At 36.3% G+C, this 19,537-nt stretch overlaps 1 protein-coding gene across 1 annotated transcript in view; it reads left to right on the plus strand.

Annotated features, from left to right (window-relative positions):
- Window positions 1-19,537, plus strand: part of ARSK (arylsulfatase family member K) — a 44,945-nt gene that overhangs the window by 20,482 nt on the left and 4,926 nt on the right. The window contains exons 4-7 of the mRNA XM_090279004.1: window positions 6,961-7,243; window positions 9,541-9,712; window positions 12,079-12,303; window positions 19,147-19,371. Coding sequence (XP_090135130.1) covers window positions 6,961-7,243; window positions 9,541-9,712; window positions 12,079-12,303; window positions 19,147-19,371 — 905 coding nt within the window. The remainder of the gene's footprint in view (window positions 1-6,960; window positions 7,244-9,540; window positions 9,713-12,078; window positions 12,304-19,146; window positions 19,372-19,537) is intronic.

Below are 19,537 nucleotides of genomic sequence, written 5' to 3' on the forward strand. Positions count from 1 at the left end.
GAAACAAATCAAACTGCTGATTATTAGGTAGTGCATTTAGCCATCACCTTGTTTTCTGGAATTGAACAAGGTAGAATAATTCTCCTGCTTATGGGCTACTATGGAAACTATTTTGATTATTCTGTCTAAAAATTGAGGGTAGTTTTTTTTTTTTTTCATTAAAGAATTCTAGAACAGTGCATTTCAAACTTTAATATGCATAAAAATCACTTGGGCATCTTGTTAAATACCCTTTCTGATTCAGTGGGTCTGAGATGGGGCCTGAGACTGCTTTTGTAACAAGCTCGTAGGTGGTGGTGGTGCTGATGCTGCTGGCCCATGGCCCATTCTTGGGAGGAGCAGGGATAGAAAGAACTGAACCTCAGCTCAGTACTTCCTCAGGAAGAAGTAAGACAAGGTGTGACCAACTGTGAATGCCTTTATCAGAAATGTGGTTATTTTGTGTGTCCCCTTGAGAAGAGAAGCCCCTCTTACATTTCTGTCAATAGTTGAAGTAGATCTTGGACCCTGTAGGAGGGGCACTAAGGCAAAATGACACACTGAGGCCTCTCTAAGTTTATAGAGAACAGTCTCCTTGGAAATATGAGTACTCCACATTTGAGCTCCTATCTGAAGCTAAATGAGAGTGGTCTCCTCCATTGTACACACACAGAAGAAAGAGAATGGAAAAAGCCAAAAGCAACTTACCATTATTATGACAACAGTGTTGATGGCATGGATCCCTGAAGGCCTCTCGGGGTCCTCGCCAAGATCCCTGGGTCACACTTTAAGAAATGCCGGCACACAGGATACTACACATTGTATGTTCGTGTCTCTTGTAAGTAACAGTAAATTTACAGTTAGAGGAGCCAATGCATCATTATCTAAACCACAGTAGTTTTGATTCCTCCCCATTAGTACAAGCCCTTTTTATTTTTTTTATTTTTTTTTTCAGATTTAATGTGTTTTATTGATTAAAATATTACATTTGTGCCAATTTCCCTTCCCTCTGCTCCCCTCCACCCGGTGGCCCCCCTCCCTCCAGTTGTCCCCCCCTTTTAGATTATGTCCATTAGTTGTGCATACAGTTCCTCCCAACCTCTCTCCGTCTATTCCATTCCCTCCTACCTTGATCCCCAATTCCTATATCATCTCCCTCCCTTTCCCCATTCCCCCTCCCTGTTGACCTCCCCCCAATATGCTTCCCGTACCCACAGTTCCTTTTCCACTCTCGTTGCCTATTTAGTTTGCCTTTGTTTCATCTCCCTAGCTTCTGTTTTTTTAAACCAGTCCCTTTAACATCTCATATAACAGTGGTTTGGATCTAATGAACTCTTTCAGTTTTATTTTGTCCTGGAAACACTTTCTCTGTCCTTCTATTCTGAATGACAATTTCGCTGGATAGAGTATTCGTGGTTGTAGGTTTTGGATTTTCATTACTTTGAATATTTCTTGCCAGTCCCTTCTTGCCTGTAGGGTCTCCCTTGAGAAGTCAGCTGATAGTCTAATTGGGACCCCTTTGTACATAATTCTTTTCTTCTCTCTTGCTGCTTTTAAGATTCTCTCTTTATCTTTAATTTTTGACATTTTGATTATAATGTGTCTTGGAGTGGTTCTCCCTGGGTCCAGTCTCTTGGGAACTCTCCTTGCTTCCTGGACCTGCAAGTCTATTCCCTTCCCCAAGTCTGGGAAGTTCTCCTTTATTATATTTTCACTCAATTTTTCAAGTTCTAGTTCATCTTCCTCGCTCTCTGGCAAACCAATGATTCTTATGTTGGGCCTTTTATAGCTGTCCCATAGGTTTCTGATCCTCTCATTGTTGCTTCCCATTTCCTCTCTCTGCATTGGTTGACTGCTTGTTCCTTCTCCATATTCCAGTTTGTTGAAATGAACTCTGGATTTTTTTTTCCTCACCATCTGTCTCGTATGTGGTTTTGTTCCTTTCGTTATGAATGTTTTTCGCTGCTTTCTTATCTTTTTCCTGCTCTTTTGTGAATTCTGTAAGCCACCTGATAACAATGGCCCAGAACTGAGCCTCTGACAGGTTTCTTATCTGTTCATCTGTCAGGTTCTCTATCTGTTGCCTGGTGAGCTGTGCCACCGGGATTTCTATAGTTGTCTGCCTCATTTTGACAGATGCGTTTTGTTTTCTTGGGCCGGCTGTAGGGGGCAGTGCCTGTGTACGCGTCACAATTCAGCGACTGGCGCCTGTCTGCGACCTATTTCGCAGCCCTGTGGTGCTTTCTTTGGGGGCGGGGGTCCAAGATGGATTCACACAGTTATTCAGCTAGGAGACCAGGATCCGTCCTCCCGCCCCCCTGGGCCTCACTGTTTAAGGCGATGCGGCGGCCGCTCTCCCCAGCGCCGGAGTCGCGCACCGCCAGGGGCTTGACCGCAGCCGGGATTCCTCGCCGCCCCGCCGCTCCAGGTGCGACCGCAAACAGCACTGCCCTCTTTAACTCTTACCTGCCCAAATGGCACCGCTGGTTTATAACTTCATATGTTGGGCTTCCATGTAGTTTTATTTTCTGGAATTTCTAGTTATCCTTTGTTTTGAAGTAGTTGTATTCCTCTCTAGTTGTAGAGGGAGACCTAGCGTGTCCGTCTAAGCCTCCATCTTGGCCGGAAGTCCCAGTACAAGCCCTTTTTAATTGCCCTGATTGAAACCGTACTCTTGATATTCCAAACAAAGCACAGAGAAATGGAAAGGAAAGAAATTTGTTCAAAATACCCACATGGGGCAAGCAATTAGATAGAATGTTTATATTTGGAGGAGGTTATAGCAATTAATGGAGGGGTGGGGCAGTGCAGAGAAAGAGCACTTAGAACAGCAAGACAAAGAAGCAGATCTTCACACTTGGCCGAAAGATACTGTTTCCTGGGGCAATTGTTTGGCCTAGTTAAAAGGGAACTGGAGACATTGATTGTACCGTAAAGAGCATTATAATTTTTAAAGGATTATTTTTCCATTACAATAATTCCAATAGATTACAAAGTTGCATATTTATATCCTCTTTCCACTTTTCTCTTGTTTGTGTTGTACTGACCAGAGGAACCCTGGGCTGGGTAAACAGACTCTGAGCTGAGAATCACAGCTCCTGTAGGAACCCTCTGCTCATACTGTGTTTCTGTTCTTCTCTTCTCGTGCTTCACAGTAAGTAGCCCAGGAGGCTTGGGATGGCCCAGGAGCAATGAGAATAGAACAGTAAATATTGATTACAATTATTCATATTATTGAATACCTAAAACATGTGAAGTGAGTTTAAGTTATAAAGAAGTAAAATTTTACTTTATACTTAGGTACAATACCTGTACATGGATCAACTAACCAAAGTGTTACCCTCTTCATCATCTCGCTTACTCAAGATGTCTGGGAGAGCCAGAAAAGAGGAAAGTTTGAAAATTATGAGAGAGGAACTATTATCTTCAACCATAATCTTGTCCCTGCTGCCCTAATAATGCTGAAATCATTTGCTGTAACTACTTGAGTACCAGCAGTTACTGGAATCACGCCAAAGGCAGACATAAGCAAAAATGGACAAAAGAGGATGTCACTAATACAGAAGAGGAAATCACATGTTATTTAGTTAGAGGGCAAAAACAAAGCTAAATTTGAACTTAATCAAAAGGATAACACTACTCAAAATTAACTTGATTTGAACCTTTCTACCTTTAAGGGGATCAACCCAGGTTTAAATAAGTCTCAAGAACACAGAGAGTTGTTTGTTTGTTTTTTTAAAAGGGTAGAGTGAATAATCTTACCAGAAAAGTTAAAGGGAATCACACTTACTCATTGCTGTGGCAAAAGATACAGTAATCTGGATTAGGTACAGCCATCTTTCAAGGCTTAATCACCAGTCAAGATTCTGCACCCAATTCTAGTGTGCCTGTGGCAAGAGGGCAAGTTTCCACACACCAACAAGTACTCTCCGAAAACCAGCTGGGTGTCCTACAATTAAGCTCAGTTCTGACACTACCTACCTGGAGACAGCATCAGATTCCACAGGATGAGAGTTCAGTCCTACAAGACTGTCCCATCCGCTCCACTTCAGATGACAGTCACAGGTCCATTGTCACCTGTGCTTCCGACCAATTGGCTATGGATCGGAGTTTCCTATGACCCTCTCCTTGGGTTCTATTCATTTGCTAGAGCAGCTCACAGAACTCAGAAAAACATTTTACTTATTATATTACTGGTTTATTATACAAGGATATAACTCAGGAACAGCCAGATGGAGATTTTATGCTTCTCCAAGACCAAATCACTCTCTAAGCCCCTCCGCGTGTCCACCAACCAGGAAGCTCACCAAACCTTTCCTTTTGGGGAGGTTTTATGGAAGCTTCATTGCACAAGTAAGTTTGATTAAATTATTAACCCCCAGTGATTAAACTCTTATTTCCTCTCTCCTCCCTTAAAGCAAGGTGCGGGTAGGGGCTACAAGTTTCAACCCTCCAATCACATGGTTGCTTCTCTGGGCAACCAGCCCCATCAAGTAACTTCTTTAAAGTAACAAAAGGTACCTCTGTTGCTCTCATCATCAGTAAATCTCAAGGGTTTTAGGAGCTGGAAGCAGGACTAAGGCTAAACATACAGGGATGGGCAACAGTAGGTTTACAGCCGTGAGTACATGTTTCCATACGAACAACTGTAAACCTACTTTTGCACACCCCTGTATGTTTCTTATAAGTCACACCCAGCAACTAGTTAAGTTGTATTACAAGCTTACTTGAATTTTCCTGCTTTCTGTAATCATTCCTCAGCCATGTTTTCTCCTGTGATACTCCTTGGCTGACAAGAAAGCACTGTCATTTCTGTACATTTGTATGAATCTCTCAGCCTCCTATTTCTTCTCCATGATGTCCTTGAGCTCTAGTAGAAGTAGTGCCGGTGTAGTAACCCCTAACACCCCACTCCTCCGCACTGACTCAGTAACGGTCACAGACAGTGAGATTTCTGCCATGATTTAAGTGAGACTGAGAAACTAATGCTCTATTGTTTTGATAGGATAAATTTTGTAAAACTTACTATTTTAGGACTTGCCATATGCCAGATGGAATTCGTTAAAATCTATTAGATGTAATTCCACCAAAATTCTACTTTTCATTATATTTATCAAAATATATTGAATATCTACTACAAAAATTATATTTTTATTATGGCTACTTAAATTTCTTTACCTATCTTTGAAAGGCAGATAAAAGTTCTATTTTAGCCCACCTGTGGGCCATCAGTCATTTTAGGGGGTTTGAAAATTCCCTTATATGGAGTATCAATGTTTTAATACGAAATATTCTTCTTTCTAGAGTTTTTTAACCCGTTTCTTAATTTATAAGCTACTTCACAGGTGCTCGCCTCAACCAAAACTTATAGAAACGAGTGTGGAAGGAAAGGGGCCACATACTAAACCTGACAGTCTCAGGGGAGGCCTGCATGGCATGGCAGCCTTACAAACTCAAAGACCTCAAGTAACCACATAGGATGGTCAGAAATGAAAACTTATTAACTAAAAGCAGTTCATTGTGGGTAGTCATGTTCTAGGCCGGTATTTTTCTCTGACAAAGGTCAGTCTTTACTTTAATTGAGCCTGTCTGCTATCTTTCTGCATTTATGATAACATACCTTCGGAATGTCGGGGTAACTTCGCACCTTCTGGGCACAACCACCAGAGAGAGCTGGGACCACAAGTCCCCTCATTGTTATTGTTATCCTGTTAGTCGTTGATTGTTAACTATCCTTTACACATTTTACTTTTATCCATTCCCAGAGGGCCCTTCCTTTGCTTTCTCCCACCAATAGATTTCATGTAACTCCCTTATGTCTCCTCCTTTGATTGTAATGCATAAAATAAGGCGCTAAACTGTGATTTTCTGAGGCATTTCTCAATCCTTTGAGATTCTGCTTCACAGCAATTGTTGTCAGTTTGGCTCAAATAAACTCACAAAAATTCTCTACAGGTTTGAATGTCTCTTATGTTGATACAAGCTTCTTAGAAATGTCCATGACTGCTTCCTAAACAATTATGCCAACTAAATATATTTATTCGTGGATTGAGAAAAAGTAGTAGTAAGTACTGCTACTTAACTTACCAAGGAGTTAGATAAAATAGACTAAAGAATAGAAAAGTCGAATTGATTGAATCATTCAACTTTTAAAACAGCTAATAAAAAATATATCTAGTTTATAATGGATAAAAATTTGTATCACTGTTAGCTTAGACAGCTTAGATCATAGTTTAAATTGTTCTTATAATGAGAAAGATATAGCTAGAAACAGTTCAAAACATGAAACTTCATAAACATGAAGTACACATTGGAGGCAGGATTTTAAAAATATGAAGATTTAGTGACAGGAGAAAATGGTAGTAGCTTTGGTTAGAAATACTGTCTCCTCTAATGGAAAAAAAAAAGACAAAATTTCCTAATTCAGAAGTACTAGAATGCAAAACATCTTTTATTCTACTAAATATCTTCTTATTTAAAAAGTAACCTTTCTAGACAATCTTAGTTTTAAAGAACACACAGGTGAATATTTTATTCTTGTTATTTTTTTCCTGGTTTTTGAATTTGCAATGTTCGTTAACTTTCTTAGGAGATCTATTTCTATTAGTCTGAAAATTTACATGAATGAGTCTAAAAATCATTTTTCACCCCTATCTCAGAGAAAAGTTTGCAGCAAATATCAAGTATAACATTTGCTCTAAGCTTTTTGTAGATATTTATATCTGGTTAAGAAAGATTTCTTTTACTCTCACTTGGCAATAGTTTCCCTATGAATGGGTATTGCATCTCCTATATCTTGTTAATAAGATGAAATAGATTGATTCCATTTCAAATGTTAAGCCATATTTTCCTTTCTAGAATAAACCCTCTGTTAATTTAAAAAAAATAAAAATCATTTTCCATATTGCTTTCTTATATTTATGCTTAGTTTTTAAAATTTTTTAAATACCTTAGGATATACCTGTCTTCTTGCCTCCCCAGCAATCGTGTGGAAGCATGGACAAGAGATGTTGCTTTTTTACTCAGACAAGAAGGCAGACCTATGGTTAATCTCATCCCTAAAAAGACTAAAGTAAGAGTAATGGAAGAGGACTGGAAGAATACGGACAGAGCAGTAAACTGGTTAAGAAAAGAAGCAGTTAATTCCACGCAACCATTTGTTCTGTATTTGGGATTAAATTTACCACACCCTTACCCTTCACCATCTTCAGGAGAAAATTTTGGATCTTCAACATTTCACACATCTCGTTATTGGCTTAAAAAAGTAAGTGTACTATGTGGGCTCAAAACTAGAAGTCGATATTTTATCTGTATGTTACTGGTATTTACTCAGTTTCTTTTATTTTTCACCCTTAAAGAAAAATTTAAATATTGTATATTCTCATTAAATCAAACTGACCAATATTGGTTGACAAAAACTGAAGGGGCAATTTTACAAAAGTAAAATGTGTTAACGCTTAGAAACCTACTTCTGAATTGAATACATTGCATACAATATGTCTATTAAAAGAGAAACTGAAAGACATTCTCTAAGAAGTGAAGGCAGTGTTCACTTGACAGAGTTTGGGATTGTAAAAATAACCATGCAGGCTGAAATTGTATGAAGAGATCTTAATAATCAATTGGGAGAATGACTATTTTTCAAGAACTCTTAAAACATTTTTCCAAACATTAAAATTCTCTTATTTGGGGCTTCAAATGTATAGGGAAATGAAAAACAATAAAAATAATATTTATTTAAAGCACTGTAACTGAAAACAGTAGAAACACTGAGAATTAGTTTTTGCTTTTTGTAAAAGAAAAAAAAAAAAGACTGAGAGTAGTTTGAATAGTGCTTGTGTTCTCATTGTATGATTTAGGTAGAGAGCAAGCCTCTTTCTCTATATCTGTGCATATTGTCATATTCATTTCTAAGTTTGGGTTACCTTCCAACATTTTGCCCTTTGCACTTTCAAGGTTGTGCTGTATTTCTGAGAGCTCCTTTCATGTGAGGATTTTTGCCACTGTCACTTCCTCGAGGACATGTTTATCCTTTCTTTGCAGTGACCTTCCTTGTTAAGTCAGTGAGTGTGTCTTCACTAAGTCCCTCTGGCTGCATATCTAGCAATGTCAACATTCCCGTGTTTTTCTATCACATCTACTCCCCAGTCAATGTTTGACTCAAATTTCACTTCCAGTGTTGCCACTTTTGATTTCTTTATTTTACATTCATCTTTGTTAACCAGTTTCCTCTTCTGATTATCCATTTTTATCCAGTGTCACACAGACTTATCACTGGGAGACAGGGAGGCAGCACCACTACACACTTCGCTGTGTGTGTGTATACTGCATAAAAGATATGCTGTGACCAGTGACAGTCTTTGAAAGAAATGACCTGATTAGTCACTGGTACACATCTTTCATTCATATAGTGATTTGTAGACTAAAGAGCTAGAAGTATATGAATTTGAAAGTTTGTACTTTATGCAACAACTCACAGTTAATATGCCTAGGTAATTAAAATCTAAACCCTGTTGTTGGGAGACCGGTGTTATCTAGCTGAACTGCGGTAACAAATCTGTGCATATCTGAACCATGCCCAGGAAGGACTACCATGTTTTGGAACATGTCTTCTTAAATCAAATTTAAGTTACTTTAAAAACTCTAATCAGGCCCTGGCTGGGTGACTCAGGTGATTGGAGTGCTGTCCTGTATGTACACTGAAAAAGGTTGCAGGTTTGATCCTCGGTCAGGGCTCATACGTAGGTTGTGGGTTCAATCCCTAGTCCAGGCATGTACAAGAGGCAACAGATTGATGTTTCTCTACCTCTCTCTTCCTTCTTCTCTCTATAAAATCAGTAAATAATTCCTCGGGTGAGGATTTAAAAAAAAAAATTAATCAGAAACACTATTTAGTGCACCCTATTTTAAAGAAAATATTGTCCAAATTTCAAACACATCATGTCTTCTTAAAAAGTTCTAACTGGTTCCATATCTAAAAACTCATTTGTAGTACCAGCCTAATGAAATGATTCAAATAACTTTTAAGCAACTAATAAGTAGATACTTGAATTTTTTTAAGTTATGTGACTAAAAGGTATATATATGGCTTAAATCTTATTTTAATTGTTTTCACCAAAACTGTGTTTCTATATGAAAAAGTTGTATTTGTTTTTAACTATTGGCTATCACACTAGATACTGCCATTTTTACTAGTGAACTGTTGGAGAAAAGGAGTCTACATTATTGGGTTGTTGATTCCAAAATTTGAATTGATCACACAACTATTTAAAGTGCTTAGACCCTTTTTCTGTACCAGAATACTATTTAATACAGCTCATCTTATTTTCATTGACATGTATAATTTTAAAATAATTTTCACAACTGTCTCACTACATAGTTATTAATATATAACTTTTGTTATGCTACCACTGAGAATATTAAGTTTGTTCCTAATTTATGTACTTGATTTACTATTTTCTGTACATAATTCATAACCATTCTTTTCTACTATCTTAAATAATTAAAGTATACTTGTTGGATGAGAGGAACATTACTACTTTATTTTTCTCCCCTTTTTAGGTGTCTTATGATGCCATCAAAATCCCAAAGTGGTTGCCTCTGTCAAAAATGCACCCTATAGATTATTACTCATCTTATACAAAAAACTGCACTGGGAAGTTTACAGAAAAAGAAATTAAGAATATTAGAGCATTTTATTATGCTATGTGTGCTGAGACAGATGCCATGCTTGGTAGGTGATATAATAATTAGCAACTACATGAAGAAAAAGTATAATATTTTTCCAAGAAACTATGATTATGCTGGTTGGTGATTTGTACAAACATCCTGAGATAATTTCTTATATCAATTGCTTAGATACTTTAGACTTAGGATTATAAGGCTCTTGACACATATAAAAATTGGATAATCTGCATTAGTAATAGGATAAAGCCTTTTCTTATTTAATTATTCATAAATTAATAAATGCTTAGATTTGTTCATACAGAAAGAAAGGGTCATAGAAGACTGTATCATCTGCTTGGAACAAACCTTTTTACCAGCTTTAATTGGTAATCAGTACAGGCATACCTCTTTATTGTGCTTCACAGGTGTTGCATTTTATACAAATTAAAGGGAAGACCCTCCACCAGCAAGAGATTACAACTTTATTGCAATACTTACTTTATTGTGGTGGTCTAGAACCAAACCCAAAACACCTCTGAAGTATGCCTGCATTCAGTCAAACACAGCTACACGTGTGACACGTAATTGTAAGGCAGCTTAGGTTCTGGATGAGACAGTTTAGGTGTAGAATCTTGTGACTTCTCCCAGACTTGTAATAACTACAGAACAAATACATTCTCCCCAGACCCTTCAGAGCAATGCTTAACTAAAGGTGAAGTCAGTTTCCCATTGTATATTCTGGTCCGGAATCATAGTGAATTTCCTTGTCTAATTCATCTCAAAATCAAACCTATCTCCACAAAATGATTGTCAAGGAAGTGTTTTGCCTTCTCACTTGTAGAGTTATAGCAGTTTCCACTTCTAGTGGAGAAACCCTGGTTTAAGAAACATATCAATTTTTATAACAAGTTCTTTTCACAAACCATATCATTTATTTTGCTGCACCCTGGAAGAGAGCATAATTTCATTAGCAAAGTATGGCTAGCACCTTTTCTGTACAAAGTAAACCTTAGTAGTGAACATGTGAATGGCCATTTCTTAAAAAAAACATTCATTGGGCAAAAATAGAAAAGTATAAAACAGGAAGCAAAATAGCCATATGGATAAATTATTCATAATATAGCAAGTATAATATGTATTAAAAGAGTCTTAAGGACTTTCCCACTACTTAATTTAAAATGCAAGTAAGATTTTAAGTAAGTATCTTTAATCCTTAAATCCACACAAATGTTGAATTGTATTTATATATTTTCTGATATTAGTGATAGTTACCCATTTGCATCCTGGAAATCTCTTTTCAATGTTTGCAGCTATTCATTTATCCATATCTACTAAAGTGAAATAGTATGTAATGTTATGCAAGGAGTGTGTGAATACTACTCTTCCAGTCTCTTCAGGAAAAAAAAAATGCAACAGCCCACTTCAAATTACAAAGGTTATGAAATATATTGTATCCTTGTTGTTAAATCTACAACTGATTTGGTCACCAAATACAATGGGATTTATTACTGTTCACAAAGCTTGTTCAACAGACATTTAGTGCCTCCTAGCAATCAGGCACTATGTTAGGCACTCGTAGTATTACATTGAATGTTATCAAGAAATTATGTATTAATTAAAAATCCTCTAGGCATGCAGTCTACCTTGGGGCCTTATATTCACCGTTCCCTCTGCCTGGGATGCCCTTCCCTTTGCTTTTTACACGGCTGGCTGTTGTCACTCTTTAGCTATCAGCTCAAATATCACCTCCTCAGTAATATCTTCAACCACTCTGAGTTAGTATACCCTCCCGTCATCCTACTTACTCTACTTTATTTGCTTATAGCATAATCTTTAATTATTTTGGCTATTGTTTATTATTCATTTCCCTTGAAACAATGTGAACTTCATGAGAGGTGATCTTTGCACTGCTTCCTGCTCTTCTTCAAAGATGGAGCTTCCATAACCCACCGCCACCTTCATGGGAAAGATCTGGTGATTGTGGACTTGGGAAAAGGGTAGCAGGGAAGAGTAGTTCTGACACCTCTTATCAATCTCCCATTGGGCAAAAATTGTGTGTCAGTGTGATATCAACTCTTTCATTTTCTGAGCCATGTATAGTGCTAATGTTCAGACTTGTGCTTTTTTTTTTCTTTTGAGTTACTAAAGGGAAAAAAGTTTTCCTCTATTCTCCAATAGGAACATAGAAGGCATGCCAGCATGATCTTCAAAAAAAGAAACTATCATATAGGTATTATATTTTATCCTTCCTCTCTCTTGTCTATCAACTGAGGAACAGGCACATGAAGCTCGGTATTACTTAAGAGCAATAAATAACACTCAGATGTTAAAAAGCATTCTGACAACCTCTTATAGGATAGAGATGTTATAAACTTATGATAGAATAAAACATTAACTAGAAGCTAATTAAGATTTATTTTGATTATATTGTAGGTGAAATTATTTTGGCTCTTCGCCAGTTAGACCTTCTTGAGAAAACTATTGTTATATACACCTCAGACCATGGGGAGCTGGCCATGGAACACCGTCAGTTTTATAAAATGAGCATGTATGAAGCTAGTGCCCATGTTCCACTCTTGATAATGGGACCAGGAATTCAGGCTAACCTACAAGTATCAAATGTGGTTTCTCTTGTGGATATTTACCCTACCATGCTTGGTAAGTAATGTAATTCTATAAGTATTTATTTGTAATAATGCTGGAGAATGAATAAGCAAAGTAGTCAGAGACGCTGCTGACTTGTTTATAACCTTGAGCAACTCCTCTGTGAGTCCAATTCATATCTGAACTATGAGGATAATATTCCTCAAGTTCCTTTGACCTTCACTTACCTGTAGTCATCACACCAGCATATAACTATGGTGTAAGCCACATAAGATATTCAGGTTCATAACTTCATAGATATGATATGTATGAGGTCTGTCCATGAAGTATCCAGCCATGTACTATGAAAAATAGAGACATTCATTTAAGAAGATACAAGATACAAAAAATATTGTACATAAGACAATGAACCTCAGTCCCCTTCAAAGTAGGCACCTTGGGACCTCACATAGTTCTCCCAGCATCTCTTCCACTGTTAAAATCACCATCAGCTGCCCCTTCATATTTTCTTATCTCAACAATGGTCTGAAATCTCTTCCCTTTCAGAGGTAATTTTAGTTTTGGGAAAAAACAGAAGTCACAGGGCACCAGATCTTGGCTGTAGGGAGGGCTGACTCACATGGCTGATTTGATGTTTCACCAAAAAACTGCATGAGACGTGATGAGTGAGAGGGCGTGTTGTCATGATGAAGCTGCCAATCACTAGCTGCTCATAGCTGTGGCTGTGTTCATTGTATTGCGCCTCTCAACTGACGAAGAACATTGAGGTAGTACTCCTTATTAATTGTTTGGCCTGGCGGGGTGTACAGCACTCATGATGCACAACACCTTCCCAATCAAAAAATACAGTTAACGTGGTCTTGATCTTGCTGTGACGTTCCTGCACCTTCTTTGGGCACGGAGAGCCAGGTGATTTCCATTGGGATGACTGGGTCTTCATTTCCTGATCATACTCATAGCTGTAGACTCACCATTCACCTCCATTTATGGCCTTCTTAAGGAAATCTGGTTTATTGCTAGCGGTTTGAATCAAGTCATTAGCAACTGCAGCACAATGTTCCTTCTGCTCTGGTGGCAGAAGCTGTGGAACAAATTTTGCAACAGCACATTGCATGCCAAGATTCTGTGTCGAAATCTTAGACACAGTAGTTTCTAAAATCCCCAGATCAGCTTCTAGTTCTCACAGTCAGTTGCCAATCTTTGTTGATTGCAGCCCCTACACGTTCAACACTCTCAGGTGTTCTGCTTGTTGCAGGCCTTCCAGAACATGGTTCACTTTCAACAGATTCTCAACTGTCTTTGACACACTTATGTCACACTTTTATTTGCACTGCACTCATTGCATTGTCCCCAAAAGCCTTCCAGATCTTCTGAATAGTTTCTGCAGAGGAATGTTCAAGCATAACACAAATTTTGATGCAGATTCATTGCTCTACTTGCTCATTTTGAATGTGACGGCCACACAGTACACATGCTCACTCAATGGCATCTACTACCCCTACTGACTAGTACAGTGAAGTCATCATTTTTCACACATGTGCATTACAGTCCACTCTCTTTGGCTGCCAGGTTACATCGATGTCATGCAAACTGTTCTCCTTATATTAACAATGGCTGGACATTCTCCAGACAGACCTCATATAATATCTGATTCTGCACCTCCCTAAAATGTGAGCATTTCCCTTCTTGATTATTTCATCCATTTTGAAACTACTAACTTAGCACAGTGTTAGCAAAGTCTCTTAATTTGACTCTATGAACATTTCTCTGAGACTATTCAGATGGTTCTGTACTATTTGCTTTACTAGTTTCTTAATGTCTATAAGTACAACCATAGATCTGGTACAGTAACATTTGGATAGTGGTGGTTAGCCGTTTTTACTAAAATAATGCCATAATCAAACACGGAGGGAATTATATAGAACTGTTAGTTTCTTTCTCATTTAGCAGAGTACTTTAAATTCAATATAATTTAAATATTGTATCTCTACTCTGTTAAAGAGCCATCAGTTACAAAAAGCACCATCAATCTGTAAATAGATTATGGTAAAAGAAAAAGTTCACAACATAAGATATATATGTTTATTATGTATATTAAAATGTGAAAGAAACATGTCTCTGAAAAATCAAGAAACAAGAGAATTCTTCTTATCTCCTTCCTTCTGCTACAAGGTCTTTCTCTTCATTTACCTGAAGACTATTCCAAGGTCTTAAATTTCTTTACCATTAATTTTTATCAGTGTCTTTTCCTTTTCTCCTTAGTTTCATATCACTTCTTGTATATTTGAACACAATTTTTTGTTGTTCTTTTCCTTGATATATATTTTTTAATCTGTTTCTTAGTCATCATTAGCTGGTTCTCCTTTATCTCAAAGCAATTGTAACACTTAGCCATATTTCTGCCACTTTCTGGCTCCACTAGTCCATATTACTTTTCCTTATTTCTATTTTCATAAGAAATGTATGCGTAACTATGTATATTTGTAACTATTGTAAGTATTGCTTATTATCATCTATAATTTTATGAATATATGCTTATTTATACTGGCATTTCTTTACAGCTTCATCCCTTAGCTTTCCTCATGTACAGCTCTCCCATCCCACCCCATTAACCAGTGAAAAGCCTCCTCAAGATCATCAAATTTGATGAACTTTTCAGTCTTGTTCTGTTTTCTTGAGGTACAGTGATTACGGTTGGGGTGATTTTTTTCTGTTTTCCTCAGTATATTTCATGGAGATATCTAGCATTTTGTTTGTCAACAGTATATCCTAGTCTGTTCCTAGTCATCCTATCATCTTATATGTTAGTTGATTAATATGGATTGTTTAAATCACTTTTATTTAAACATTGTTTATATCTGCCCACGATGCAAATTTTGTTTTACAATCTTGAGATAAAACAGTATGCACACTGTTTTTTAAAATACACACACACACGTCCAATTCTAAAATTCCAGTATTAGCAAATAAATGATAGATGTACAGAAAGATTTATCTCTATGGATTTATTATATTATAGTAAGTTGATTGTAATATTATATTAAAAAATTAGAAACAGTATGAATATATAGTAGTAATAAAGTGGATAAAAGTAGTCAACTTTATTTTAAATGGTGAAATGATATGTGAAAATGACCCTCATGTATTATTGAAAAGAAAATGTAGGCTTTAAAACTAGATGAACAGGGATGTTTTTGTTTTTGTTTTGTTTGTTTGCTTATTGAGATAGGATGTCTAACTTATTGTCCAACTCAGCACACCTTTGATATTAAAGGGGTACTTGTTAACAAGTTATAACTGAAAATAAAAATTAAGCTAGATCTTTTTGAATTGTGGAAATGTAATTACCTTAAAATACAGTTATGTTTAAAAGAATGCTTAATTGCTAGTGATTTAAATTGTAAAACTCTCACTGTTACAGGATCTTAGTGGAAGGCTGGGAAGGGCATTCTCCATAGACTGTTTTGTTTTTATTTATTTTATTTTTTATTTTTCAGTTACAGTTGACATACATTATATTAGTTTCAGAAGTACAACACAGTGATTAGACATTTATATGACTTACAAATGAACACCTAGTAAGTCTAGTACCCACCTGACACCATGCATACTTATTGCAATGTTATTGGCTATATTCCCTGTGCTGTACTTTATATACCCATGGCTATTTCGTAACTGCCAGTTTGTACTTCTTAATCCCTCCACCCTTTCACCTAGTCCCCTAATCCCCTTCCGACTGGCTACCATCAGTCTGTTCTCTGTATCTATGAATCTGTTTCTATTTTGTTCATTTATTTTGTTTTTTAGATTCCACATAAGAGTGGAATCATATGGTACTTGTCTTTCTCTGACTGACTTATTTCACTTAGCATAATACCCTGTAGGTCCATCCATGCTGTTGCAAACGGCAAAAGGGAATCCTCATTCCCTGTTGCAAATTAGTAGACTATTTTATTGACTGAAAACTATTATGAAGTCAAATAACTACAGTAAAGCAAGACAGTGATGTAGTACTGAAGAATCAGAGATCCTGGGCTGCCTAAATTCAAATCCTTCCTTCAATATTTACCAATGGTTTGGCCTTGGACAACTTACTTAATATCTTGGGTCTTCAATTTTCTTATGAATGAAATGGAAATAATAGTGGCTATTCCATGGTTTAGGACAATGACTGGAACATTATAAACAATTAAATATTATATTTATTGTCATTAATATTTTTTTATTTTTCTTAAATATGCCCTTAAAATGCACATAGTTTGGATCATTGCCATACCAGTCTAATCACTGATCTACTCATGTGGTCAGGAAGATATATAATATTTCCTCTCTTCAGAAGACTATCACATATATCCAGATTTGCTAGAAGAAAAAAATAAGAAAAATGGTTTTAAACAAAAATCAATGAGCTTTTTGAAAAGCAGTGTAAGCTAAAGTGCTTTTAAGGAAATTATTGATAGATACATGAGAAATATGCAGTTTCCTGAGGTACTGAAATGTTAATAAATATGTAAGGTATTTATTAAATACTGCAGATATTTGACATGGGTTTTATTCAACATCAATTTACAAAGGTATATTGTTCTACTGATAAGAGACAAGAAACAAAATACATTATCTCTTGCCTGGACTCTTGCCATATAGTTTCCTCACTCCTACTTTCTACGTGTACCCACTTTTAATCAATTCGCCATCCAGTAGTTAGTGTGAGACCCTGTCACAATTCTGCTCAAAATCCTCTACTGGTTTCCCATTTTTGTTCCTGCCTCAGGATCTTTACACTTGCTATTCCCTGAGCTAGTGCCCTTCCCCCAGCTATCTGCACGGCTCCCTCTAGCTTTTCCTTAGGTCTCTACTTAAACGTTACCTCATCAGAAAGGCCTTCCTTGACCACACTATAAAACAGCATATAAACACATAACTATCATTCTCTATCTCCCTTCTCTTACTTGATTTTTCTTCATTACACTTATCACCATCTGACATATTTGTCTCCCCCATTAGAATGTAGCTCTAAGAGAGCTTATCTGTTTTGTCCATTGTTTTTTTTCCTACTCCTAGAATAGAACCTAGTTTGTTGAATAGATGAAAAAAAATTATACTTAAACATACCCTCATCCTAGCTTGCTGCTTCTCATATAAACACAGGAAAATTATGTAAATTTTCTTAGGCTTTCAAGCTCCTTTAGGAAAAATAGGCTAAAAATGGATATGAAAGAAGGTATGTCTAAGTATTAAAGATTATTAAAATGCTAAATGCAGGAACTTCCCAGTCATGAATATATACCAGCTGGTCCCTGCTTCCCAACCATCTTCCAAGTTCTCTTCTCTCCCTTTCTGAGCCTCGCTAGCGCTAGCGGTGCCAGCTGATGTCTGACACACATAACAGGACACCTTAGCCAGCCTATTTCCTTGCGACTTTCTTTCCTCACAGTCGACTTTGCAGGAAGTAGCCCACTGTCTTGTAGTGCAATTAATTTCATCCTGGGCAGTTCCTTTCTCTCATGCAAGTTCTCGTCAATGTCTTTCCTCCTTCTGCTCCCTGTTTTTAACCAGTTACCTCTGAAATAGTTCTTTTTTAAAATTAAATTTATTGGGGTGACATTAGTTAATAAGATCATATAGGTTTCAAGTGTATATTTCTATGATACTAGATCCATAGTTCATTCCTTTTCTTTCTTGCTTGCTTTCTTGCTCTCTTCCTTTTTCTTTCTCAAAAATGCCCTAATTATAATCAGTTGGGAGAAGATTAGTAATTGCAATATGCCCCTTCCAAGGAATGAAAGATACAAAATTTTCAATTAAGTTATATGTAAAACAGGTACCTACAGAAGATTTACAGAGGTCTTTTTCTATTTCTTTATTCTCCTTTAATATGTTTTTCCTCAAATATTTAGAGTCAAGTTAAATTGATTTTCATATTCAATTTTGTTCAATTTCTAGCAATGCAGATATATTACTTCTATTTTTCATTGGAAATATTTAATTATTTATTAAAACATAGAACATTGAAACAAGAAAGGGGGTGGAAAGGACAATTACAGACTCATTTTAGAACTCTCCCAAGTACCCAGCCATAATTAATGGTAAATTTTCCATAGAAAAAACATAGTGTGAATTAAAGAAAAATATTTTTAAAGTAATTTTTACATTATGTTACTTTATAAATACCTCTTTTTAACAATCTCTTTATAAGTTAGACATTTCTCATGCTATTGTCTATATGTCTATATTTGATAAGGAAAAAATTATTTTTCCCTAAATCTGTATAACCTAGGATGTTCCAGCATATGTTCTGCAAAATAATGATTCCTCAAAGTACTATTTTAAGGTAAAAAATTTCCGTCATCAAATAATTCGGAAACACATGGCTTAATATAGAGCACCTCTTAAGGTTTATGATACATATCCATAGTAAATTTACATCGATAAATTTACCTACTTAATTTTAACCATTGTCTGCAAACATGTGACTAATAAATCCCTTTCATATGTAGGTCTTATTAATATCTCATTGTACAAATATGAGAAACAACAGCGATTATTTAACCATTCAGAAATAAAAGAATGATTATATTAATTAATATTTGTTGACAGTTTCCTGTGTGCCAGGCACTGCTCTCAGAATTGTACATAAATTATATTGAAACCTAAAATAAACCTATGAAATATAGGAACCATTATTATTATTCCCCTTTTACAAATGAGGAAACTGGGGTTCTAAGTAGTTATTAACATGAACAAGTATGGCAAGTACAGTAAGCACTTGGATCCAGGCGTTCTATTTACAAAATCTGTATACAGTCTCTAGTCTCTGTGACCTTTACTGATGTCATTTATGAATGTCCAATAAATGAAAAATGAGTATTTTAAAATATAGTATTATTTGTGTTATAGATATTGCTGGAATTCCTCTGCCTCAGAATCTCAGTGGATACTCTTTGTTGCCATTATCATCAGATAGATTTAAGAATGAGAATAAATTTAAAAATCTACACCCGCCCTGGATTCTGAGTGAATTCCATGGATGCAATGTGAATGCTTCCACCTACATGCTTCGAACTAACAAGTGGAAATATATAGCCTTCTCTGATGGTGCTTCAGTACTGCCTCAACTCTTTGGTAAATTGATTTTTTTTTTCAGTTTAATTTTATTGTATTTTTTTTCATTACCATTTAGTCCCCTTATACTCACCAGCAATCACCACACTGTTGTCCATGTCCATGAGTCTTTTTCCTTTCTGCTCAGTCCCTCCATCCCCTAACTGCCCCACCCCCCAGCTGTCAT

This window comes from Furipterus horrens, unplaced genomic scaffold (assembly GCF_987537825.1).
Source record: "Furipterus horrens unplaced genomic scaffold, mFurHor1.1.pri manual_scaffold_5, whole genome shotgun sequence".
Classification (NCBI taxonomy): Eukaryota; Metazoa; Chordata; class Mammalia; order Chiroptera; family Furipteridae; genus Furipterus; species Furipterus horrens.